At 49.8% G+C, this 26,003-nt stretch overlaps 2 protein-coding genes across 2 annotated transcripts; one reads left to right on the top strand and one right to left on the bottom strand.

Moving 5' to 3' along the window:
• Nucleotides 1-658: 658 nt before the first annotated feature.
• PKIG (cAMP-dependent protein kinase inhibitor gamma) lies at nt 659-2,017 on the top strand. The gene is made up of 2 exons (XM_010162322.1): nt 659-809; nt 1,941-2,017. Exons 1-2 carry the CDS (start codon nt 659-661, stop codon nt 2,015-2,017), a joined length of 228 nt encoding a protein of 75 aa, XP_010160624.1.
• Nucleotides 2,018-6,362: 4,345 nt separating this feature from the next.
• On the bottom strand, nt 6,363-22,169 carry ADA (adenosine deaminase). The gene is made up of 11 exons (XM_010162323.2): nt 21,999-22,169; nt 18,952-19,013; nt 15,604-15,726; nt 15,314-15,457; nt 14,347-14,462; nt 11,929-12,053; nt 9,443-9,514; nt 9,054-9,155; nt 8,226-8,293; nt 7,631-7,760; nt 6,363-6,464 (listed from the first exon to the last, which is right to left on the bottom strand). Exons 1-11 carry the CDS (start codon nt 22,167-22,169, stop codon nt 6,363-6,365), a joined length of 1,215 nt encoding a protein of 404 aa, XP_010160625.2.
• Between the last annotated feature and the right edge of the window lie 3,834 nt (nt 22,170-26,003).

The following is a 26,003-nucleotide window of genomic DNA, read 5'->3' on the forward strand; positions in this document are numbered from 1 at the left end:
CCCACTCCCCCCCGCTAGTGCAGGGAGCCAAATCTGGCCTCATTCAAAGCTCCTGTGGCATTCTGAGGAGGAAGGCAGGCTTTTTCTGTAATGCTTTTTCTGTAGGGAACAGCTGCTGCAAGCACCCTTTCAGCCCCTAAAGAAGGTGGCCAGAAACTCAAAAGGAAGGACAAACATCTTGTCTGCCTTGCTTTGCAATGGGAAGACAGAACAAGGGCCAGTGAGGCAGCTGGGAAGGATCCTTCATGCCTACTTGCTGGCACGGTGGGTCACCCAACATGGTGGATCACCCAGCACCATGGGTCACTTGGCACAGTGGGTCACCTAGCACCGTGGGTTACCTGGCACAGTGGTTACCAAGCACTGTGGGTCACCAGATACCATGGGTTATCTGGCACACTGGTCACCCAGCACTACGGATCACCCTGCACGGTGGGTCACCCAGCACGCTGCCCCACGTGACGGGGTTGATATCTGAGATTGCAGTAGCTCCTGTTAGAGGAACTGGAGCAGAGTTACAGGGACTATTTTTTCATGCTGTAATTTAACTCCATGGAGTAACCTAACCTGGAGGGAGCCATAATGCGAGGCTTGCTGAGCATCCTTGACCTCACAGCTGTGTTTTCTCTGCAGCACTTTGCAGATATATGGAGATGCAATGGAGGTAGAGTCCAGCACATACACTGACTTCATTTCCTGCGATCGGGCTGGTCGGAGGAACGCTGTCCACGACATCCAACTAGATGCAACCAACATCAGCACGCGAAAGCTGACTGAGGACCTAGGTGACCTCACTGTTAAAGGAGCAGGTGAGCTGCTGCAGACACCAGTAAGCCCAGCTCCTGGCACACATGCTGGAAGGGCATGGCATGAAATGGTAGCACAGCTAACCAGTGCTGCCTCTGGGAGCATCACACATGCTCAGGAGGAACATCCCGTTCCTTGCTGCAGTCAGTGCCTTCATGCTTGGTGGGTACTCAGCTAGTGGGAGACTCCCTGGGCCAAGGGGCTCTTGCAACCAAGGGAATGGTCCCGGCGTTCCCAACACACGAGCCCTGCATGCTCCAGCCAAGGCCTTTTGCTCAGTTGGTTTGTAGAGGCACAAGTGCTCAAACAGGACACAGACTGATCAACAGCCTTCCCAGGGCAAATCACACATCAGATAGATCTTAGGCTTCATAAAAATCAGGTGTGGGATGGGTTGTGGTTTGCTTTTTCCTCTGTTAGTTTTTTGTTGTTGTTTGTTTGTTTGTTTTTAATCAGCCTTCAAATAGTTCCACAGTATTTTAAATAACAACAGAAATAATTTTAAACACCACCAGCTGTCTCCAAATCTTCCCCAGTAGCCCAGACAGGGCAGCAGTATCACCCTGCTCAATACACGCCAACCAGCTGACTACAACCAGCATAAATCCTCCGTCCAGAGCCCAAGCAAACCAGTCAGCCTGATTTCACCACTAATCCACAAAACAGGCAGCACCACTGCAGGGGATAAACTATTTTTTTTTGCCCTTTCTCTTTTACTCTTCCAACCTACAATCTGTAACTATAAAAGCACTTTAGAACCCATTGCCCCAGCACACCCTTACTAGCACAGGTCACCAATTAGAGCTCTTCTAACAGAGAGCAGCTCAGGCAGCTGCCAGGCTGTGGGACAGACATTCCTGGAGCACTTTGCAAGTTGCTGTCACAGGTTAGACAAGGAGAGCACATCCCTGCCCCGAGGCTCCTTCCCAGCATCACCAGATGTGTTGAGAAGGGTTTGTACTCCAGGAACATGAAGGGAGAACCCAATACTCTTAAGCCAAATATCTGGCCACAGGAGGGTAGTGATAGGTCTTCAGGTGGCAATCTGAATAAAATCAGCTCTAGCAATTACTGATGGCTTGTGTCCTCAGCAGAGTGTAACCGTGCTTTCTTCCCAATCCTCCCTCCTGCAGAAAGCCAAAGAGATGGCACTTCTGAGAACGACCCTGGAGCAAGACCAAAGGAGCAAGAAAACAGCCCCTCCCCGTGACAGTGTACAGGGGGTGGGATGGGCAGGAGGAGGGCCTTGTTGTGAACATTAAACAAGAAATTGCTCTTGACTCGGCAGACAAAAGCCAACCTGGAACAGCGAATTGTCTGTCAAATGCCTCTGCTGCAACCGTTTTTGTTTAGAGAGTCACGAGATGCTGTGCAAGGACTGGCACCTCCAAAAGACTTCTGCTCCCATCCCTAATGATTTAGAGCAACACTGCCGTGGTTGCAGGGATATGAGCCATTCTCAAGATGCCTTAGCTGCAATTTTCCCCTTGGGGAAAAAAACAATTTCAGTAATAATAGACACATCAGACTTTCCTGTCCAAGGTACCTTCCTCCTTTGCAAATTTACACTATTATTTATTCTGTTTCCATAGTTTAGAAATTTAGATTATTGGGTTTTTTCTAAGCCTCACCCTCATCTGCATCTTAGATGTGACCTGGCCTCTGGACTGTCCGTGTGGTCCCTTGTCAGGGTGGGCAGTGGGGAAGGGACCCAGCCAGTCCCGCTGCCTTCACGTCAAGCACCACTCACCCGTGCTGCTGCCACTCAGCACCAGGAAAGGACCAAAGCACAGCTCTGTGTGGACAAGCTCCACCTACAGACCCAGCAGCACCACCCACAGGCATCTTTTCCTTTGGGTTTTAGCATTTTAAGATATTGTTAAGGGGAGGGGGAGAAACATTTTGCTGGTTTGACTGTTGAAATTCAGGCTTAACTTTGCAAACTGTTAGCTGAGATGATCTCTGGTAGGATTTCACACCATTCTCTCTTTTAGGAGACATGTTTTGTGTTAAAGATAGTTTGATAAAACTACATAAATTGTTGGAATAAATAACACAGCCTTCAAGTACTGAAGGTGTTTTTTTCTGCCTGGATGTTTCTTCTTCCTCTGTTTTGCCTTCTAGCTGCTGGAGCTGCAGGGTGGTTACACCAGCTTCCACTAACAGTGAGATGTGGAGCTGTGTTACAGGAGCTGTGTCCTTCTGTTTGGGCCTGCGAAACCCCACGGGTTCACAGCACCCAGGTGGAAGCAGATGTCAAGTTGAGCATGAAAAACACTAAAAATCTGCACAAGGCTGGCTTGGGACTTGGTGGAGTGGCCCAGACACCAGCAGAAGAGGTGCTGGTGGGAAGATACGTGTTCCCTCTGCAGCACAGAGCTACAAGGACATCCCTGGTATTTCCCTCAGCCCAGGCAGAGCCAATCTGGACAGAGCCAGCTCCAGCCCAGCTGGGATCAATGGCTGGGGTAGGGACAAGGCAGAGCTGGCCTGAGAAATACTCTCCACTGGTGACACAGGGACAAGCATCACCCTGACAGCCTAGGGAAGAACTGTGTGTTACAAGTTTGAGATTTATTAGAGAAAACAAGACCATAAATAAGCAGAGAAGCAGCTGCCAGACAGGGGGACAATTGTCTGTGGGCCTCTGGGAAGTGATGGCTGTGGGGCTGGGACAGAGATGTCCATGGCTCCAGCTCCCACAGGAAACAAGGATTTGGCAGCCAGGTAGTGGCTGCATCTGCTGCTTTGGCAGCTGCAAACCAGTTCAGCTCCCGGAGCTGCCAGGGACTATTGCAGCTCCGTGTCCAGACAGTGGCCAAGAGCCTGATCCCGTTTCCCCACACTCAGGGCAAAACAGCAGGTAGCTCCTGGGCTTGGCTGACGGCACAGTTGGGTCTTTAAGCCCCATTTCCAGCTCTCCTCACTGCCACTGAACAGTATTTTTGGCTCATGCTGACATACACAAAGAAAGCCGAAAGGCAACGCAGAGCGACTGCACACCAGGCAAGACCTCCAGCAGTCAAACACAGGCTAATCTTAGGTCTCCCTGGTCAGAAAATATCTGTTCCAGAATTATACTTAGGCAGATGATGAGGGACTCGTTGGCCAGCTACCCTCAAAGGACAGGCGAGAGGCATCGGGTTCCCCCTGCAAGTGGCAGAGCCAGGTCAGCCACCGTCACCGATTGTGCTGAAAGACCAAGGGCACTGGCTTAATCCAGCCACACCCAGACCTGCAAAGCTGCTGAGCACACGGATGCTCCGAGCCCTTCATTTCAGCTGACCATAGGGGCATGCTGGACCTCCTGAAACTCTAACAGAGCACTAAACGATCAGAAAAAGTCTTTCAGCAAACAAAATGCTCCCTTGCCTGAGCTGACAGCCCAGTCCTACAGCCAGGCAGCCCAGGCTGCACTGCTTCTGGCTCTTGGCATCAACTGACCAGGCAAAACTCAGGAGATGGGGGGGGAAAGATATTGTAAAATATTTTTGATACATGCTTGAAAAAGGGAGAGTACACAGCAATAGTGCTGCTGCTGCTAGCAGTGAGATGTGCGTCCCTTTGATTACCGAAGGGAAAAGGACACGTGAGGTTGGAACAACCTGCATCCATAAATCCAACTCACCCGTCTATTGAGGGAGCAGGGACACCTTCCCTCTGGTTTGCCCTGCGTTAACTTTCAAAATGCTCTGACCTGGAAGCAGGAGAAGGCAGGAATTGGGCTGCCAAACCCCAACCACACCTACCAACTGCCTTGGGCTACGATGGCTCAGGTTGTGGACTAGTCTCCCTTGAACAGAAAGGCAAGAAGATTTATCTTTTCATATAAATTTGTTATTTTATTAAACAGGATTAACAATCAACTGTCCAGAATCCAAACAAGCAACTCTTCTTCAGAGACAATTTTTGCAGAAAAATTACCCAAAAAAAGCCTGGTTCTTACCACAATCAGGTTCTTAAAAGTGATGCTTTATAATTTGCTTTATAAAAGTAAGAAATTCACTCTTTCACATCCATCTAGCTAGCTATATATATATAGGTGTATATATGCACCATGTACTTCAGAGATGAGTTTTTTACTCAGAAGACAAATATGGAAGCCCAGAAAGAATGGAAATACTCCCAGCATGTAGTCTCTGCTGGCTGAGACTGGACCAGTCTCACACACTGTCTGTGCTAACGGCAACCACAGCCCCCTGTCAAAGGCAACTTTTTGGTACAGTATCTTTGGAGTAAGCATCTTGGCAGACACCTGGGATGCTAAAGCACAGCACACACTCACGTAAGAAAGTGATGGTTCCTCTCTGGACGCATGGCTGTATTGCATAGTAAGTAAAAATACTATAATGCACCAAAATGGCTTAAGAATTTTGGTGAATATTTCCGTATAAATTCTCCACCAAACTGAAGATGTGACTTCTAACTAGTGTTGTGGTTGATTGAGAGAAGCAATTCAGATGGGACCTGAGTCAACACATGACATTGGGCCCTAGCTTATTAATTTACTTACTCAGTTTAATAGTGCCTAAAGATTACGTCAAGTCAAGAAGAGGGCAGAATGGTTAAAACCATCGATCATGGTTTTTCCAAGTCCTAAACAAAGATAGAGGAAGAGCAAACTGCAGTTCACAGGAATTCTCCAGGATGAGTACAAAACTGGGAAAAGTCCCAGAAGGCAAAATTTGGCCCAAAATGGTAAAAATATGTTCCAACTTCCTATGCATGCATGAGCACGGTCATGGCCAGCTGTGAGCACAGCTGGCACCTGAACCCAAAGTGTGCGCTTCTGCGGCAGTGCCACCGGGACGCCCGGCACACAGGAGTCTTTATCCGAGAAAGGATGCCAAAAAAATATATATTTTCTTTTTAAATGCCCTTCATACCTGTGCATGGGCAAGATCACCAGCTTCCAGCTTGTTCTTGTTCCAGTCTTGTTAGTACAAGACTAACCCTGGGTAAATATAGCTGTAGCCAAACCCTCCTGCCCACACAGATGGGAATAAAGCCTCTGTTTCTGAAGTGCCTGCTCACTCCTGTCAGCACTAATACACCTTCTTCCTAGAAAAGTGAAGATTAACCCAGGCTACAGTCATAGTTAAAGGTGGTTATTTCTGCACTGCAGACAGGGGCTAGGCAAGGCAGTGGAGCAGGACAGATAAAGCAGCGTAAGAAGGGGAAAAAAAGAAAAAAAAAGAAAACAGAAAAAAGAAAACAGAAAAAAGAAAAAAGAAAAAAGCAAGGGAGGTTTTTCTGTTCTCATCTGCAGTACAGAAAGTCTGGCAGATGGAGAAGGGAGTCAGGCCAGGAGGCAGTTTCAGCCTCCTTGCACAACAGCAAGATAGGAAGTGGATATCCATTTGGGAGACAGTTTGTGGGGGTGATCAGTAGGTATATGGGAGAGCCTGATTCTGCTTAACACTGTAAGGGTTAACAGGGGTGCCAGTAGTAGACACCGACTCCGGGCACCTTCTCCTGGTGCTCCCACTTGCACAGAGAACAGTCAAGCACACATGAAGAAGGGCCACTGCTCCACGCTGGCTCACGGGGATGGGTCACGATGCGTTGGGGACCATCCCATAGGCTTCATACAGCGTGTTGAGCAGCTCCTGCTTTTCCTTCTCAGGTAAGAAGCTGGACTGAGCTGCGTTGATGTTCTGGGGAGGCAGAGGGGGAACACAAGGGAGACATTAAGATTCATCAGACATGAACATGTGGCTGTGCACATCCAAACATCTGGTGCCGAGCAGCAGCAGGCTCCTTCCACTCCAAGATTCATTGCCACCATCTCAATTACAGGGCAACTGCTCTGGCCCACCAAGAGGAAGGAGGCAAGCACCAAGCAAAGGTTTTTAAATACTTTGGAGTTTTTAGTATATGTACTTTAGACCTGTCCCTACACTCCTGGCTTCTCTCTGGACAAGAGCTTCTCCCAGCACAGCAGTGGTGGCAGCTGATGTGCCACTGCTGGGACACAGCCTGGCTGGGCAATTTAACCTGCTCCTCCGTCTCCTGCAGGGACATTTCTTTTATTACACAGGAACAACCTGGCTTTTGCAAGAGCAGGATCACAACTGTCCTTGTTCCTCCTTCCAGACCCAGCAAATGATGTCTGTAGGAGAAAGAGGCTCATTCAGCTCAGAGCAGGACTGACACTCTTGTAAAGGACATCCTGCACTTCCCAATCCAAGCAAGTATCTCAGGAGACATGCAGGTGAAAGTGCTGATCACAACTCCCAGTACAAACCAGGAAAGCTTCCCCTGGTAACCACGTAAGTCAAACTCCCAAGTTATCCTGTCTTTCCATCTTGGGTGAGTAATTAGAAAATTAAGGATGTTATCAAGACACATAAATGACCATGTGTGACAAAACCAAAGCCAGCAGTCACTGTTTCCAGCTCAGTTGTTGCGTGCTCATGTTATACGTCCAAAAACTCAAAGCACTTTTGTAGCTGCTGAATCTTGCTAATATCTGGGCCAGGCCTTGAAATAACATACCTGCAACTCCAAATCCAGGGGAAAAAAAAAACCACAACAGGCACCCTTGTTCCTTACTGCCAAGACCTGCTGTGAGGATGTCAGTGGACAATTTCTACTCCAACCTGTTACCCACACAGCCCAAAGCAGTCAGCTTGAGTGATGCCAGCTCTGCAGAGCCCACCCTGCACCCCCCTCCAGCCAGCTCAGCACCCCTCCTCAGCCTCCTGCTTCCAAGGCACTGCAAGATGTTCTGATTTCCATTGAAAACTCTTCACAGAAAAGAAGCAGCTTATTCTGAGCTGCCCCAGGACATCAGCAGAGCATCCAGCTGAGGCCAACTTACCACTCTCTTGAACTCCTCTTCAGTGAAGCCCATGTAGTCCTTCACAATGCTGTAATCCTTGTCAATATTGGAGTTAAAGATGAGGGGGTCATCCGTGTTTATAGAATAATTGGCTCGATCCTTCCTAAATCTGTAAGGAAATAGAGTTGAACCGGTGGGTAAAACACTGGCTGTGGCACTGGTCATGTACTCTTCAGGGTAAAATGCAGTAAAAGCAAAGACCTCACAGCCGTCCCTGCAGCTTGGGGTGCTGGACACAAACCCAGGGCTTGGCTTGTCTCCCCACTGCTCTTCACTGGTCTGCTGCTCTGGTTCAGCAACCTCAGCTCTCACCCACAAACTGGGGCTAACAGCTGCTGTGCAGCATCTCCCACCCCACAGCTCAGAGCAGGGGTAGGAGGGACAGGACAGGCTCCCCGAGGGACCCTGCACCCTCCACTTGCTGAAGGGTGAGGATGGACCACATTTTACTTAGGGGTTACATGCGTGTTACCTTTGTAAAGCAATAACACAGCTATAATCAACCCAAATTCCAGTTACTTAATATCTTCCAGCTCACAACCTTCTATGATTGCACATAATTGAAAAGTCTTACTGTGCTACTGGGTGTTTCCCAAAGTCCGGAAGACATGCTCCTGTGAGATAACTGGACCAAGGGCAGACCTGTTTGGGGGAGTTAAACACAAAAACCAATCACGTGGATCTGAACCCCAGCTGTGTAGGCAGATAGCCAAGCATGTTAGTACAGCCAGACACAGGTTTAGAGCTCTGATCACCACTACCCCTCAGTGCTGCTCTGAGGGAGCTGTGCACATCCCAGGACGTGGATGCAAAGAGCCCACAGCCCACCCGACAGTGGCAGGAGCCGGTGGGCTATTTCCCATGGCCAGTCAGCCACCAGGCATATGTTGACCACAGTTAAGAAATCACTGGCATGAAGTATATACATCTATATTCCATCTATTAGTTGGATACACCCATTCTGGGGAAAAGCCAAGGAAATCTGCCTACGCGCAGTAACTCCCCAGCACTCCCACCCTCCAACCAGCCAGGCTCTGGTACAGCAGCCTGATTTGTGGGAGGAGGAGCCCACAGGCTTGAAGTATATAAATTAGAGATAAGCCCTCCAAAGTTTATCCTCAGCCAGAGCAGGATCCATTTCTTTCCTCTACACACCTCCTGCAAGCTGCTGTGTGCACCAGGGCTCCTTGCAGCAAAGGTCCCAGCAATCGGCCAGGCATCACCATAATTTTTGCTGTGGAGCTCTGGGCATCTGGGTCACCATACATGTACATGGTCAGCACTTGGGTGCCAGGTTGTGACCATCACCTGGGTGCCAGGCTGTAGCACAGCCCAAGCGAGGGCTGATTTTTCACTGGGACAGCAGCTATCTGGCTGTCAGCCTCCCACCACACATCCTTACCTCAAAATGCATCTTTGCTCTCAACAGCTCCTTGTAGAGCTCGGGGTCCTCCAGGACATGGTAGCCATGGCCAATGCGCTCAGCTTTCAGGAGATAAACTGCCTAAAGAACATGGGAAAACCGTGTACAGCCTCTGAGCACCAGCTCAGCTCCTGCCTGCCCAGAGATCGCTGTCCCACCACAGGTACAGCCCATGCCATGGAGCCAGCTCTGGGGAGGTCCTTCTCTGAGCCACTGGGGCCAGACCTCTGCCTGGGTCCCTGACATTTGCTAAGAAGACTTGGGCTTCTCTCTTCCCTGGTGCAGGGAATACAGGGGCACTTCCCACCTCTGCCCTGGGATGCCCCGGTCCCTCCCACCCCCTGCCCCAAGCCGGGAGCTCCTCGTACCTCCTTGATCATGGCAGGCGGGCCGGCCTCCCCAGCATGGACGGTGCGATGAATCCCGCATCTCACAGCTTCCTGCAAAGCAAAGGAGGACACGGTCCTGTCCCATCACCCGCAGCAAGGTCAGCAAACCCATGGGCTGGCACTGCAAGCAACAGGGCTCTGCACAAAGAGCCCCCAACCCATGAGCCCTGCACCCCAAGAGGCACACGCTCTCTGCTGTAGCACAGCACTGAGAGAAGAGCTTGGTAATGCCAGACACAGAGAAACTTGGAAAGCCTGGTTACCTTCCCCTGGGGCCCAGTCAAACTCCTCGGGGTCTCTTAATACCGGGTGAACTCACCACTGTCTCCTCTCCAGACAGCAGCAAGCTCGAAGCTCTCCCTCCTACACCCTCTTGCTCTTCTGCAGGAGCTTTGCAGCAGCTCCTGTCTTTGAATCTTCTACCTTTTTGGCAGGTTGCAGCCAAGTGCAAGAATGTAAAAGCCCCCAGGGCAGAGATGATGCTCCCTCCCTGTAAGAGGCTGGGTTGATGGCAGCCCAGCTGGGAGGATCCTGTGGGTTCAGCTTTGGGAGCATTTTGAGATGCTCTCCATGGCCATCCTGAAAAACCCCTTGCCAGGGTGACCAGCCTGGGCTTTGGGAAGCTCCACAGCCTCAAGGGAAGCCTGTCTCCTGCCCTGCCAGAGAAGGGCCACCCAGCTGGTGGTGGCAGGCAGGCAGCAAGCCCCATCTTGCAGCAGACACTTCCCAGACACTCCTTCAGGGCTTTTCACTCGTGAGGTTTTTTGGGTTTTTTTTCCAGTTACTTAATTTTCAGCTCCTCATGTGCTGCACACCCAGGCCCTGCCTGGGACATCTACAGAAGAGCCCTATGTGCATTGACCCACTCTGTGCTCCCTACACTTAACTGAGTGTTGATTTTTCCCAAACAGCTTATTTTTTTACACTTGTTAACATAACAAAATCCCTTTGGCTGAAGTACCAGACCAAGAAGAAAGACAAGACTCACATCAGCACTGAGATTTTCCACTTGTTTCTACATGGGATGAAGACAAACAAGAAACTCTTGTTCCCCCCACTCCCAAGACAGGCATTCCTAACTATCCCAACAGGAGCGGGAGATAAAAGCAGAGTGGTCAGGAACACCACATGCACCAGGATGTCCCCACTAACCCTCCTGGCCCATGATACCTGACCTCTCCATCCACTGCATCCAGGAGGGAGCTTGTGTCTGACATTCATCCATGGATATATCTTCCCTGGAGTGGCCTAATCCCTTTTTCAACGTATTTGTCTGAGGACACATGGTGCTTCCCTTGGCTTCTCCTCCAACAATCACTGCCTCCTTGGACACGGTGATCCCAGGATCCTTGGCTGCATGTTCCTGCCCCAGTGCTCCTCCACAGCCAGCAGCCACAGCCGAGCTTTCGCCGTTACCTGCCCTTTCCCCTCCAGCAGCCCTGAGAGCTCCCAGGCAGAAGGTGCCTGCCCAAGTGACACCTCAAGTCTCTCTGATTTCCCTGGATGCATTATGTACCCCATGGAGCACAGCAGCAGTATTTATGGGGACACACTGCCCTGCCACACAGGTCAAGAGGGGCCAACGTTGGGGAGTGGGGTTTGCTTCAGCATCTCACAGCCTGGGTGAGTCCCTGGCACAGAGACAAGATGCATCCTTCCAACAGGGAAGTCTGGATCCGGGTGCTGCCAGCACACATGGCAGGATGAGACCCTCCTGCCTGTCAGTTATTAAAATCCCCGTGCCTGCACCTCAGTTTATAACCACTCGGTTCATCCAGCCCAGCAGATGAACCTTGTAACGGCTCCTGCCGACAGGGCAAAGACCCCGAGAAAGCCCCATGTCATTTCAGACCCAAGCACTGCTTGAAAACCCCTGTCCTTCTTGGCAGTGATGGTGCACAACCTCCTGTCCCACTGATTCAGGGCACCAACAACCTCAAACTCCCACCAGCAAAGGAGAGCGAGGGGCAACACTTTCCCTTTGAGCCTCTGCAGAGCCCTGAGGTCCAGGAGAGTCTCCTGAAGCCATTCCAGCCTTTGCATTTGAGATGAGCTGATAGAAGCACTTCACACTGCAGCTTCTTCACTGCTGCTCAGTGATTTCTGCCAGACTGGAAAGGCCAGTCTCTTCCACCCTGGGTCCTGATTTCCCCGAGGAGCCCCAGGAACAGAGCCCAGGGCCAGCAGCAGGTGCTGCCAGGGGGAACACAGGCTCCACGTTGCACTCAGTGCTCCAGGGCGCGTGCTGAGCTCCAGCTCTAAGGCCACGTTTAAGCAATGATGCCTGCCACTAATAATTTAGGAAATATAAACAAATACTTTTGCTGTTTAACAGAATGTTTTTAATAGCTGCGACGAATTTTTAAGCTGTCCCAGCTGTTTGCAGTCTGAATAATAACAAACTGTGTGTCCCCTCAATATACATTTTTCCCTCATCATTTCTTTAAGAAGCTTATTAAACAAACCTCGTAAGCTTTCTTGTGCTCAGATGAATTCTCCACCTTCAGAGACTCATCCCCAGCCAGGTCAATGGCCACCACAGAGTTGTTTCGGTACTTTTTGCAGAGCTCCACCACCTCTGGAGACCAGCCTGGAAGAGACAGTGCCAGGGTTCAGGAGAAAGCATTGGCAAGAGTCGCACCTTCAGCATTTTTCTAAACAAATCCTGGTCACATAACGGGAAAGCTAGAGCTATTTTCTTTGGTCTTTCCTAAAATTTGATGCTCAAATAGAAAGCTAACAAACTCCTAGAAAGGTCTGCCATCTTCAGGCAAATAAAAGCTGCCAACTGACTAATCCATTGTCAATCAAACGGAAATCAAATGCATTTACCAGCTATAAAGCTGATCTCATCATGTTTTTCTGCTCATTTTTGGCAGGGAGGGGAAAAAGAAAAAAGAAAACAGAAAAAACCTCCAAACACAGTGGTGACTCTGCAGCTGGCCCAAGATTAAGCTGAACTGTACAGCTCAGGTGCCATAACACGGTGCGTGGGTGAAATCCCCCAACTCACTCCTGCACTTTCACCTCATCCCAGGCTGGGGAATGGGGGAAAGGGAAGAGCTGGCCCATCGGACACGTTGTGTGATGGAGGAGTTTGAGCTGGGAGGGATCTCTGGGGCCCCTGTGCGACAGTCAGCCCTGCCTTGTTGCAGAGCATCCTTGACTCCCCCAGACACGACAATGAATGTTACTCCTGGTGGGAAAGAGCTGGTCATTCCCTTGGAAGGCTGACCTTCAACACTCACAGTTCCGTCTTTTTTACATCAGCGAGAAAGAGAGTAACAAGTGGCCAACAGGTACTTCAGAGCTATCTCTGATGGGGATAGATAACCTCTGAGAAAGGACGTGCATCTATCAGCTCATAAAACACTTACCCTTAGCAAGAAGGGCAAGAAACAGAGATAAACAGCAGTGTTAATAATTAACAGGCACCTGCTGCGTACATACAACCCCAAAATCATCCTAACATATAAAAAAAAGTGTGCAATTTCATCTTCTTTGGAAAAGTTTCCAACTCACTGGGTTAGAGCCATTACTTTATTAACACGAGCTAGCTCTGGCTGGCATCTCTGCCTTTCTCTCAACAATTCACAAATTACAGGGGAGCCTCTCACCATGCAGCACACCCCAAATGAAGTACTAGAGACTCTTGTATCGAGAGTATCACTGGCTCTGGGTAAGAGTTGGTGCTCTGGGACACAGGCATGAGAATGCCAACTCAGTTGTTTGCAGGAGCAAAAAATCTCCTGCTGTGCAAGCGCACACGGCGTGTGCCCTCGGGTGCTCCCACCACCTTCTGTCTTTGCCACTCATGCGTTGGCAGAGAAGTGTGACACTGCCTCACAGCTTCTTGGTTTCTACAAAGAAAAAAAAAAAAGTTTTCTTCCTAGAAACCAGAAATTTATGGGACAAGTTTTCAAAGTATTGTTTGGGGCTGATTGCGCAGGCAGGGAAAAAAAAAACCCCACTCTCAAATCTCAGTTTCCAAGAATATCATTTTTCACATTTCTAGATACAAATTAACCGTGCAGTCGTTAGCAAAAAACCTTTCCACCATTTACCCTACCAAGCCTACATAAACCTGCTGTGAGATACAAAGATATCCATAACAAAGTCTTCACATAGAACAGCTACTGTCATACAACCTAGCTCCGACTGCATCTTTCCCCAGGGGAAGGTGCTCACAGAACTCAGCAGCCCAATGAAAACACTGCAAATTGGCTTTTCTTCCTATTCTGGGTCACAGCACCTACGAAGTTCAGAGCTGCTAATTTTATTAAAAAACATTTTATATATGTGACTTGAGTATATTTTACTTGTATTTTCAGCTTAAAGCAGCAGAGACTGCAGCCAGCAGACTCTCTGGCTGACCCATGGTTCAGGCTAACGAAGGAGCACGCTGCTGTAGCAGCATGACCATGAGCAGGGAAAGTGTGAGGCCTCATTCCTGGTCCTCCTCCCATGACCATTCGCTCTCAGACCCACTAGATGGTCATGGCAAATGCAACCGCTCGCTGTGGCAACAGCTTCAACCGGCCCAAGGAGAGCTCCAGCCTTTGGGCAGGAAGTGAGGTACAGGCAGAAATCACACCTTCCCCAGGAGAGCAGAGAAGAGGCTTCTGTATCTCCAGCAAGACCTTTCAGATACTGGTTGTAACCAGAGATTCCCACTCTTGCATCTAGCAGACCCTTTCCCCATAGTGAAGGGCGCAGAGGAAAAAACTACTCCTTCTGAGCACTGTCAGGTCCCACACGGGACCCAGGGCCACAGGAGTGGGGCTTTCCCCACATTTCTCTGGAGATCTGAACCCAGGGGACGTCACCCCCCGCCACGCGTCAGGGAAGGGGAGCAGAGCAGAAGGGGAGCTGCAATACATTACTTGGCATATGGCGCATGCAGCATAGAATAGACCTGGCTTTGATGCGGAAATCCCTTTCTCCATCCTGTAGTCCCTGATTTACGAGGTTAACGACTTCATCTGGAGTGAGGTCTCCCCTGCAGGGAAGCAAAAACCATCAGGGAGAGGTCAGGCACCCGCCAGGGAAGCAGGCAGGAGCCACAGGTCCAGCCCAGCATCCCCACAGGACACCCCATGCAAAACCCAGGCTGCCCAGGGTCCCACTCGCCTTAACATCCAGAGGAGCCCGATGAGACTGCCCAGAGCTGAAGAGCATCTTTTGCACTCATGCCATGCCCAGATTTACCAGGTGTCAGGCACAAAAGCATGCAAAGATGATAGTGAGATTTAGAAAAGCCTCAGGGAACTGGATGTCCATCCTGCCTGAGCAGAGGAACCCATTCTTTGCCAGAACATCTCATTAGGGCACATAACTGCCTGCAGTCGGGCAGGGGCAAGCATGGGGGCTCAACAGCCATCACAGCACGTTGTACAAGGAGCCACAGAGCCCAGCACTGGTTTAATCAGAGGCACACATCACAGCAGGGATGACAGGTAAAGAAGGGATGGGATGGTCAACCCCCTCCAACATTGCCCAACATCTCTGCCAGCTCAAATTCACATTTTGCAGGCAGGCAATCCACACCCAAACATTGCTTTCCCTCACACGGAGATTGGCTCCAGCCAGAAGTTTAAGCACAGCTGCTCTGCACATGCAGAATGTGGTGCCCAAAGCGAGGGACATTAAAACATAGCAGCACACAGGGATATTGTGAGAGGAAAAATCCTATTGATGGGGAAGAGAGGTGGAAGAGTGCTGGCACTTGGAGGAGAGAGGAGGTTTGGTTACACCAGACATTGAACACATGCTGGCTGACCAGCGTGGGCTGTGTCTTCTCCACACCTGACTGGTCACCCACCAGCTCCCTGGCACAGCGGGATCACTCACTCGGTTTGGCCCCAGGGGATGGGATCCACGCGGCAGTTGGCCAGGAGGTGAGGGCTGTACCGGACCTCCACGTAGATGACACCTTCTTTTGCTTTTGTCTCCACGAGCTCATAGGCGATCCTCCTCACTGCCTCACGGTCACCCCTGCAGGGATGGCAGTGGGACCCATCACCGGGACTTGTCACCCTTGGGGCACACTGGGGATGGGTGAGGTGACCTCCAAGGCTGAGTAATGTCAGCCAAGGGGTCCTGCCAAGGGTTGAGGGGGAAGCAGAAAGTGGGGTACTTACGCAATGGCAGGCATGTAGTGATTAAACTTCTCTAGAAATTGGGTAAGTGTCAGTGGTGTTTTGTAGCTGACATGCTTCAGGAGGTCATCAACAGTGCTGCCAGGGAGAGGAACCCCTCTTTTCCTGAAAATGAAGCCATGCGTTACTGATGGGGAAGGATATCGCATTTTTAATCAGGCCATTTCATACAACAATCGCATCCTGAGCTGGCAGCATTAAACACCATTTCTTCACAGAAAAGATATGGCACATGTTGTCCTTCCAAAATCTCACAGATGAAGCCCTGGATCTCAGTGGGGAGAAAGGAAATCCAAAATACAGGCAAAGCACAAACAAATCAAAATACAAGCCCAGACCGACCCGTCAGGAACACAGCCAGAGCACATTTTAAGTTTAAGAAGGAGTTCATCTAAAGGGGCTCTGGATTATTTCTTGGCACCTCCTAGTCCTAGCAGCAGAATTGCCAAAATTCTTTAGAAAAGTTAATTTCCACTTATGCAGACTCAAAGGCTTGAGAAACCACAGAGACGTTCCCAGGCAGAAGGGTTGTGGCTCATGGGTTTCATGCCGGCAACTCCTGCGAGCGAGCTGTTTCCCAAGCCCAATGTCATGGTGGCATCTCCTCTGATGGGGACATCTCCCATGCAGGAGCAAATGGCAGTGCCAATAACTGCTCTCATCAAAGGGATTGAGATGGTAAAGCCCACCTAAACTCTTCCAAGAGGCTGTTTGTCCCTGGAGCACCTGAAGTCCCAGGTGGGTGGAGGTGTCCTGGGGAGGTGACAGCTGAGCTCGAGGGGGCTGTGAGCCAAGGATGCTACAGGCTTCACCACCCTCACAGGCTGTCACTCTGCCCATGGATGTGAACCTAAATTAGGAATAATAACTAGATATTTGTTTTTAATCCTCTTTCCTGGCACGATGAATTACAGCCAATTGATGGATCTCTCTGCTAATAGAGACAAAACACCACAGACAGCTCCAGCCTCCCACTGCCAGCAGCCGTCCCGATGAGCAATCCACAGGGAAGCAGCACAAACAACCCCACTCCTGGGCCCAGTAAACATTGCTCATGGCAGGAAGGAAACCAGCCCCACGCTCAGCCCTCGCATGCCATCTGCACAGATTAAGTTGCTGGCACTTGGCAGGGGACGCTCATCGCTGCCAAGGCATCAGTTTTCCTCCCCACCTTGCCCTTTCCATGGCACTGACACACCAGTCTCTGCTCCAGGAACCAGCCCATGTTTTCCTCCACCTGCCCAGGGAAAGTTTTCTCCAGCAAAGCCCTTTCCCTGACCTGTGGTGTGCTTCCCAAAGGACTGCCTCCACGCACCCAGCAGTGACAGTGCTTTGGGATGATTCACAGTGTGGAGACACTGGAGTCAGGTCTCTGGCTGAGGAGGTCTGGTGGATCTTGCCACCATGGCTCTGGGAGCTGCTGCAGCCCCATCCAACCCACCTAGTAGCCAGGAGCCTTCCTGCAGCAAAGCTGCCCCGGGGGAACGTGCTCATGCTCACTGGCATCTCGGCATCCTACCCAGAACCACCTCCAGCCATGGGCAGCACCACACACACCATCCCACCACAGAGAGGACACCTCTCCTAGGGACAGCTAGTCCCATGAGGGGTCTGCCATGGCTCTAAACCCTTTAGCCGGGCTGGGAAGATGCAAAGCCTGACCCAGACCTGACAAAATTGGAGCCAAAGTTTCTAAAAACAACCGAGCTCAGACACTGCCCAATGGGGCTTGTGCATCCCAGCAGCTTCGGGTTATGTGTACATGGTCAGCCACCACCTGGCAAATTTATTTCTAGCTCTTTACCTTTAAAAATAGACCACAAGTAGCTTTCTGTGTCCAGCGTGAGGTTATGAAAGCAGTCCCCCCCAGTCTCCTGCGCTGCCCCGTTGCTTTTACATTTCTGTGCACACAAGTTTCGGAGCCCATGAATAGCACAACCTGGCTCCACCCCAGCCAAGCACAGCACCCAAGGGCTGGCAGCCCCGGGGGATGCCAGGGCTGTTTAAAAATAAGAGGGAACTCGGCACACACTCAGGCAACAGAGGTTTCTATCCTAAGCAAGAGAGAGGCACAGGATCCTCAGATGGCTGGTGTCTCCTGGGCTTCAGGGCTCCTACAACCCTCCTGGGGGACCACACTGGCATTTATCCTTTGCTGGCAGCAGGGACTCAGCAGAGCCCCAGGGAACCAGCACCCACTGTTATTCTGTCCATCAAACTCGTGTTCCAGCCCTGTAGCCTGCCAGCAGCACGGGCAGAGCCAGGAGGAATCCCCACTCAGCTTGCTGCATGGATGTCCTGCAATGAATGAGATAGACATCCCTGATCCACCTTCTTTACTGTGACTGCACTGCTAAACATACAGTCACTCCCTGCAGAAAAAGCTGCTTTAGAGATAGCATTCCCTCCTAGGATCACACTGCCTTGGAGTCTGCTGGGCTCAGAGGATGCCAGAACCACTTCTCATCCTCCTCAAAACTGATTTTCTCCCCAAAATACCAGAGTTGTGCCTAAGAGCTACTTCCCAAAATCTTTAAGCTTGCCACTTTCTCCATCTGAGGGTACCTGCTAGTGTCCATTAGCTTTCTGAATAGTGACAGCTGGAAGAAGCCTTACGTTTATTTTGCTTACAACAGTGGAGCCAAGTCCTCGCACTGGTTAATCATTCCCCCTGGTGCTTCCCACACAAGCTACACCGAAGCAAGAAGATGCTCGTGGGCTCTGTCAAGGAAACAACCTCTCTAAGTCACTGCCAAGTGCTTTCCTGGGCCCCCCTCATGGCAGCACAACTCCTTGATGGCTAGCAGCAGGAGGACAGGCTGGGGTTCAAAGGCACACAGCACCAGGATGGGGAGGAGCACCCAACCTGTTTTTTCCTCCCAAGACTGTGGTATGTCACCATTGCCGAGAAGACACTCCCAAGTCTGCTTCTATTTAACTTGCTTTTCAATTAGGAATGCGGAAAAAGAAACAAGAATACACTGACTGTGCCACTTCCCAGGTACACTTCAAAAGCAGACAGCTCCGTTTATGAGACACCTTCTGTACTTTTCTCATGGTGACTCCTCTTGGCTTGCCCAGCTCACAGGACCAATGGCCACCTCACTCACACTCCTGCTACCAGCACAGCCCTGCTGCAACATCCTCACAGTGTGCGGAGATGAGAGCAGCACCAGCCAGGTTTGCTATCAGTACAGCAAGGACAAGAGCTCTCCCCACCCGCCAGCACAAGCTCTTCTGTTGGAGAACAAGACAAGCAGAAGGCATAGGAGGAGGGACCGATGCCTCTGGACTGCAGCTCCCAGAGCTCTTCTATCCCCTGCAACTCACCTGCCAAAGTGCAAGATTGTTTCTGGTCTAATGGCTCCATCCAGGTGGACATGAAGTTCGACCTGCAACAGATAAACAGAATTGGTGAGGTTCTCTTAGAGCTCCAGCAAAAGTTTAGAGAGAAGCAGCTGGTGCTGCTTTATACACAGGTATAAATGCAGCCAATACAGGGACAAAGCCACAACAAGAGAGCACAAAAACATTTTTAAAACACCTTTACTATAAAGTTTATTTTTCAAGATCTAAGTATTGTCTAAATACTTCCTTATTGCAGCTGCAGCTCACATATTTAATCAATCTTTAGAAATTTACTGTTTCCAGTAATCTTCAGGAACTGCCCTATCCTCATTTACCTTGCATGGCTTGGAGTTTGAGAAGAATGAAAGAAAAACCCCAAACAACTTCACTTTCCAGCTTGCTCCTTCTTGAATTCACAGACAATCAAGCATCAATTAATTTGCTAAGAGTCATTACACAAAATCTTTGACCTCACTTCCAAGAAACAGCCCCTGATATACTGTTAACTACTTGGTATTATCAGAGCATCCGGGCTTTCTGATCCTACACATGGAACCAGTCCCATGGTACAAGGTGCTGTAGAAAATAAAAAGAATAAGAGTTGCTCGGTAAAGCTAACAAGCTGGTTTCAAAATAAAACACTTAAAATTTTGACTCATTAAAACTGGGATAGTAACTCACATCTCTTCACTCTGAAACCTGTCTCATTATTACTGAAACAACGGATTTTGGAGAAAAAGCCCCAGAAAAGCAAAAGCAAGCTTTTTCCATTAGGCAGCTGGGGCTTTTGGAGGAACATGACAAATGCAATTTGGAAGTCAAACTGGGAAGGAAAATATTAGCTGTAAAATGTTTCAGCTAGATCTTCACCTTTCCAGAACTGTTTTCCTTTAAGCAATCGAATAGCCTACAAAATACATATTTAAATTAATTTTTTTAATGAAACAATAGAGCAACAACTTAATACATGAAGTTCTTGTTAGTTACAACATTGTGCAAATTTTCCTGCGTAGATGATTGCTGCGGGATGCTCAGGGTAGGAATTGAGGAGGATTCAGAAGAGGACTAGATATCTGCACAGATAACTAAACCGCCCAGGGTTACTGATTAAAACCCACAAACCCTCTGGTGTCAGGGTATATGTCAAACAGTAACTAGGAGGAGCTGGAAGAAAAATGAGTAAGTGGTCCCTACGAGCAGGGCAATTCGTTATTGTCCACCTCGAGATCCTCTCCCTCTCCTCTGACACACCCACGAGCGGCTGATGTGAGCTCAGTGCTGCTGGCCCAGCTCCTGGTGTGGAGTTGGCAATGCCCATCTCTGGAACCAGCGCTGATGCCCATGAGCTTGCTCCCATCCCCACCTCCTGCCACCTGCCATGCAGGCAGACACCCATCTTCTGACTCACAGCCAGGATTTTCATCGACTGCTTCTGCTGCAAAATGCCATTGTTGCTGGGGTGGGACAGTGCTGGGGTTCAGGCCACCTCCATAGGATGGCCATGAAGCTACCACTGAAATGTGCACTGGTGGGATGCAAAACACAGGTGCCAGGCTCAGGGCAGCTCCAACTACTGATCCTGAATGATTGCCATCAAGCTGGCCCAGGGGCATGAATATCTCCAACATTCCTGCGAGCAGGTTGTAAAGAGATATCCCTGTCACTTCTCCTACCCTTAAGACATGATCTGAATCTACAGGGATGAAGATTTTAAAAGGGCAAAACCCGATCTTTCCCCCCACCTCAAGTTACACAATCCTGCTTATGAGGACTAAATGTCCTGAGAAGTGGCAGATAAAATAACAGACTACGGACATGATCTGCATGGCCAGATGTGGATGTCTGGCATGTTTTCCACTCTTGAGCTCCAATTCCTATTTCAAAACCATGCAAACTCCATTCCTTGAGGTTTATAACAGCCCTTGTGACATTCTAATAGAGTTACAGGCTTGAAACTTGCTCATGCTGGATATAAAAACCAAGCAATCTGAACCTACCAGAGTCTTTTTACTCCAAACATTACTCAAGCATTTCCTGCAAAAACATCCCAGCATGATACTTCCATCAACGTGAAAGCAAATTCAGTGGTGTCCTTCACCCATGCAAGCCACCTCCTTCTGCCACTGCTGCAGGAGAGATGTAAAGCAGCAAGGTTCCTCTTCAACACCAGCAACAGGCTCTTCCTCCACTGCTATACATTTCTTTGGGTCTGGAGGGGCCTAAACTAAGTGCTAAGAAACTCTGGTGCAACGCTACTCAACCCAAAACTTTGTGGGCTCCCTCAAGATCAGTGCTTGGGGGAGTTATTTCTGCAGCTGGCAACTGATCTAGGCTATTTAGATTACCAAGGGACATCCAAGTGAAGAAGTAAAGGTGTGCCTACAAGGGTCTTCACCAAGAGATGGTCCCAGATAAGGATGCAATCAGCAGAGGCACATCCGAGCAGCTCAGCTCCTCCAGGCACCTTGCTTGCAAACCCCGCAGGTTTCCAGGTCTGTGGGAGGCTGCTCACTGCAGATTACACTCCAGCTCTCCTCGGCATGTTTGTTTTGGGTAAACAAAGCACAAGACTTTCCCAGATACAACTGGGTGACGTGGCCTTGCCTTAAGTCAAGGAAAGTCCCCAGATAAAGACGAAAGAGTTTTCTCTGAACTGTGGCTCAGGAGACAATGCCTGAGCAAGCAGAAATAAGGTGAACGCTGGACCTCTTCCAGGGCTCTGCTCCTCAGCACACAGAGGTCCAGGCACATTTGGACTCCCACCCCAAACCCACTAGTTTATTTGGAGGGGAAGCCTCTGCAGACAGATTAAATACTCTTCATCCAGGACCCCAACAGCACCATGGGCTACACCAGTACTGGAGCCTTCAGCTGTGCCAGGACCATCCACGCCTTCCTTTCTCACAACAAACCTGGATGTGGTAACATTTGTTCTGATGAAGAACAAGAAAGCAGCAGAGCTCTTAAACGCTTTCCTGGGGCAGAAGCACTGCTCTTCCCCCAGCTGCAGCGAGGACCCTCAGGAGCACCTTTGTGTAGCCACCTTTCAGCTCTTTTTCTGCACCTCCCCAGAGCTGCAGCTGAGAGCGAGTCCACTGATCGCCGGCCAGCGCATCAAAAACCCCATAGGGCAACTCAATCGAAGTTCCGAGCTTCACTAAAGAGTTGTTGAAGGTCAGAGGGATGAATTCAAAAGACATAACTGGCCATAGATTGCTCATCCTCAGCACAGACAACCCCCAGCAAGGCTGTCAGAGAAAACCCAGAGCTTTCCATTTTTATGCAGAAAAAGTTTTAGCTCAACCCCAGCACATGACTCACTGGTGCAGATATCAGCAGGTTGGTTCAGATTTTTAAAAGGAGATGTTTTTAAAGGCTCTGGCTTGACTCGTCACTTCTGAAAATATTGTAATGTTTTCTTTGAAACTTAACAAGTTTCAAAAATAAATTCAAACACAAAATGAGGTCCTTCAAATATGTTCCGCTCAAAGATCAAGTCCGATTATTTTCAATTTAGTGAAATGAGGAGGAAAAAGTTAACCAAACATTCAGAGTATTTTCAGCTACAGTCAACCCAACAGGATTTCTCTATTACTCTACGGTTTGCTCAGCGGACCATGGCAGAGCAGTTAACTGCTCAGTTCACCTATTATGTGGCATAAAAAGCACCATCCAAGTTAAGGCACTTGAGAGAATTTCTGTATTAGGTGGTTTTAGGGTCTTTTTCTAAATATGTACAATGAACAAAGTCAGTCCTAATGCCATGCTAAAGGAAACACCAGCCTCACCTTTTATTTTGATGGTTTCCAGAAAATGTTAATAGATAATCCAGGCAGCCACTAAAGTTGCATCATTTTACAACCCTTAGCAGTCACTTTGCCCAGGATTATTTATCAGCACATTAAAAGGCGATAAATTAAAGTTCACTCTATTGATTTTAATAACCGCAAACCAGAGCAATTACAGCAGCCATTTGTCAATTGTTAGATACACATGGCAGGAAAATGTTACTAGAGGTCAAAATTCAACAAGAGATAAGATGAACGCCAACCACTTCAAAAAGCATGAACTGTGCTCCCCAAACACCGGTTTTATGAAAACGTGCTTGTCAAGAGCCAAGTTCTCCTCATCACAAACACTATTTAGAAGCACCAGGTGAAACCGGATCAAGAGGGATGTGAAGTAGAAGAGGCACAGTATTATCCTCAAACCTGATGACACCCCAAATGCATTTTGGAGACAAATCTGCCTACACTTTAAGGTTTGAGCCTTTAAAAGATAAATGTAGGAGACTACAAGACCCACACAACATAGTGCTCCACTGCAAAATAAACCTGTGCTCTCTAGAGAAGCATTCACATGGTACGTGGCTTTGGTGACCGAGGAGGATGCTCCCATTCCTCCCAGCACCAACCCCTCAGCCTCCGCTGACCCTGGTATGAGGCTTCTGGTACCATTAATAGGTGATGGTGGCTCCGTGTCACCCTCCTGCAGGGATGGCTCAGCCACATCCCTCCCTGAGCTGTCGCAGACCTCACACCTACACGTGGCTGGAACGAGGCAACGCTTCGGAGCAATAAAAAGTCCTCACACCTTGAGCAGCTGTCACCGCATCACTGCAGGTATGAGCACACGTGTCACTGCGTGAGGTATGGCTGAGTTCAACACAGCCTTGGTGGCACCAGGCTCTGACCCGTGCCAAGCCAGCCAGGGGTCACATTGTACACAAGAAGTGGATGAGCCAAAGAAAACATCTTCCTCGGCACACCCTCGTGCACCTGCACTCTCCACAATAAGGATCACCTTTTTAATTTATTTTTTAAGTTTTGCACTCGAGTATCAGCTCAGCACAGCTGGGAAGGCCTGTCTCGAGTATGGGGAGGCTGCTGTGTTACAGGGAGCAGAGCAGGATGCCCACCCAGACCTCCTGGGGACAGCAGCGCAGGCACCTTTGCTGCCACCCGGATTTGGTCACCAGGCACTCTCCTGACCACTGATGGGGACACACGCCACTACAGCCAGTTCTGGCCATCTCTCCCCATTCCCAGGTACAAAGGACACCTCGGAGACAACTGCCTCCCTCTAGATAGGGACAGGCTCTGAAACACTGTGATGGACACAGCGTGCCCCGGGAGGGGTTGTGGGAACACCTGCCCGACGTGACCCGAGCTCATTTTGGATACAACCATCCAGTGTCAGAGCTACACCAGCTGCTGGGAGGCTGCAGGCCTGACCCCAATAACCCCCGTTCCCATCCTGCTCCCCACAACATGGCTCAAGGCACACAGGAGCCGTAGGAGGAAAACCATAGGTCCCAAAGCCCCCGAGCTGGGGCTGGCCTGTGGCCAGCAGCAAGTGAGGACACGGTCTTGCCTCTGGTTGTGGAGCAGAGAGGGAAGAAGCTGAGGGTCAGCGTCCAAGGAACAGCAGTCTCTTCTGCTCTTTTACGGCCTACGATAAGCAGGGTTCAAAGTCGCCCTCCAGCAGCCCCAGCAGCTCCCTGTGCATCGGCTGCAGGCGCTGGGAGTCAGCGAGTTCCCGAAAAACACAGAGGCAGCCCCGGCCCCGCGTTCAGCTGGGGCTCAAAGCTGCTCCAGTTACCAGAAACGTCTCTAAAACACAAAACTGATCGTTCCCAATGGCAGAGGGTCCAGGGGAATGAATAGGGCTCATTAACTGACTTCAGACCCTTTTTTTTTTCCCCAAGCCTGACTTAGCAGGTTCACAGGACTGAAAGGGACTGCCTGACTCAGGAAAACCAGTCTCATAATTGCCGGCAACCAGACAACAGAAGCCTGATCTTAGCGGTCAAACCCTGCCCGGTTTTTCCCAGGTCTCTCTTTGGCATCCCGCTCTCCCACACACTGGAAAAGGAGGAAGAAGCACAAGTGAAAGAAGAACTTAACGTGCTTCTCTCAGCCAAAAGATTAAAGTCACTGGGGTGAACCAACAGCTTTTGTTCTTAGTGGAGCTGATGAAACACAAACATCTCCCAAAACAGAAGTAGTCTTGAAAAGGCTTGAACCATGAGCAGATGTCAATACTCCCTGGATTTCAGGCTCAAGGTTTGCCTGCTATTGCATGGGTCACCTTCCTCGAGAGGAAAACATTGCGTAGTAATGGAACAAAACATGAATCAGACCCGGGCACACAGGCTGTTCCAAGTACACTAGACTTTCCTGGTGTCAGCCCAAACTGAGATAAATGGTTTGGGAGTGGTAGGGGATGCAAACAGCAGAGAAAAAACCCCAAAACAAATGAAAAAACCCCACCAACCCTTTTGGGGTTTCAGAGGCAATTTCTTCCCCAGGAAAGCTGCCTGCAGTTGCCACCACTCAGGTTCTCCCAGAGTGGGACCACCATGACCCCCATGTTGCTTTTCTTGGTCTCCTCTGCCCTGACCCCTCACCACACACCAAGAGCCCAACCCTGCCTGGTAGCCAGAGCCTGAAGGCAGCCAGGCAGAGGAAACCAGCTCCTGCACACCAGCTCACTCAGACCACAACCTACGAGCTGAGCTGTCCTGCAGCACAGGAAGTCTCTGCCACCAGAGACATGGTGACTGCCAACCACATCTGCCATCAGAGACATGGCAACTGCCAACCACATCTGTTTTATCTTCTTCCTTCTCAACTTTTTAATCTGATTAATGAACACGTTACTGTATGATCCCACTTGAGATGTATTTACATAGCACATGGTGAGAGCAAAAGGCCGGAGCACACTCTGACAGCAGCCACCAAGGTGGTACCTTGGGTCCCTGGGGAATAACTGAATTGAATGTTTAAAGAGGGAAAAATAACAAAAAACAAAACCAAACCCCCAAAAAAAGCCCAAGAGAACTCGCTGGTTTCAGCAAACCAAGGCAATGGCTGGAGCGTGGGACCTGTCAAGACTGGTCCCAGTCCTGTCCCAGCCCGGCCACCAGCGCATGTCCCGCCGGAGCAGCAGTGACCCGGGCCGGAACCAACACCGGGATGTGCGGGATGATCCAGGCACCGGGGCAGCTCCCGCGTGTCCCTGCGGGGAGCACC

Source organism: Antrostomus carolinensis, unplaced genomic scaffold, assembly GCF_000700745.2.
Source record: "Antrostomus carolinensis isolate BGI_N321 unplaced genomic scaffold, ASM70074v2 scaffold28642, whole genome shotgun sequence".
Lineage (NCBI taxonomy): Eukaryota > Metazoa > Chordata > Aves > Caprimulgiformes > Caprimulgidae > Antrostomus > Antrostomus carolinensis.

What these genes read in the sequence shown, in the direction of transcription:
- ADA (XM_010162323.2), bottom strand. Translation starts at nt 22,169, where the DNA reads ATGTCTTTTGAATTCATCCCTCTGACCTTCAACAACTCTTTAGTGAAG. An exon ending in ACAATCTTGCACTTTGGCAG is followed by an intron (nt 15,727 to 18,951) that starts GTGAGTTGCAGG and finishes CTTCATTTTCAG; the next exon opens with GAAAAGAGGGGTTCCTCTCC. An exon ending in CACTACATGCCTGCCATTGC is followed by an intron (nt 15,458 to 15,603) that starts GTAAGTACCCCA and finishes CCATCCCTGCAG; the next exon opens with GGGTGACCGTGAGGCAGTGA.
- PKIG (XM_010162322.1), top strand. Translation starts at nt 659, where the DNA reads ATGGAGGTAGAGTCCAGCACATACACTGACTTCATTTCCTGCGATCGG. An exon ending in CCTCACTGTTAAAGGAGCAG is followed by an intron (nt 810 to 1,940) that starts GTGAGCTGCTGC and finishes TCCCTCCTGCAG; the next exon opens with AAAGCCAAAGAGATGGCACT.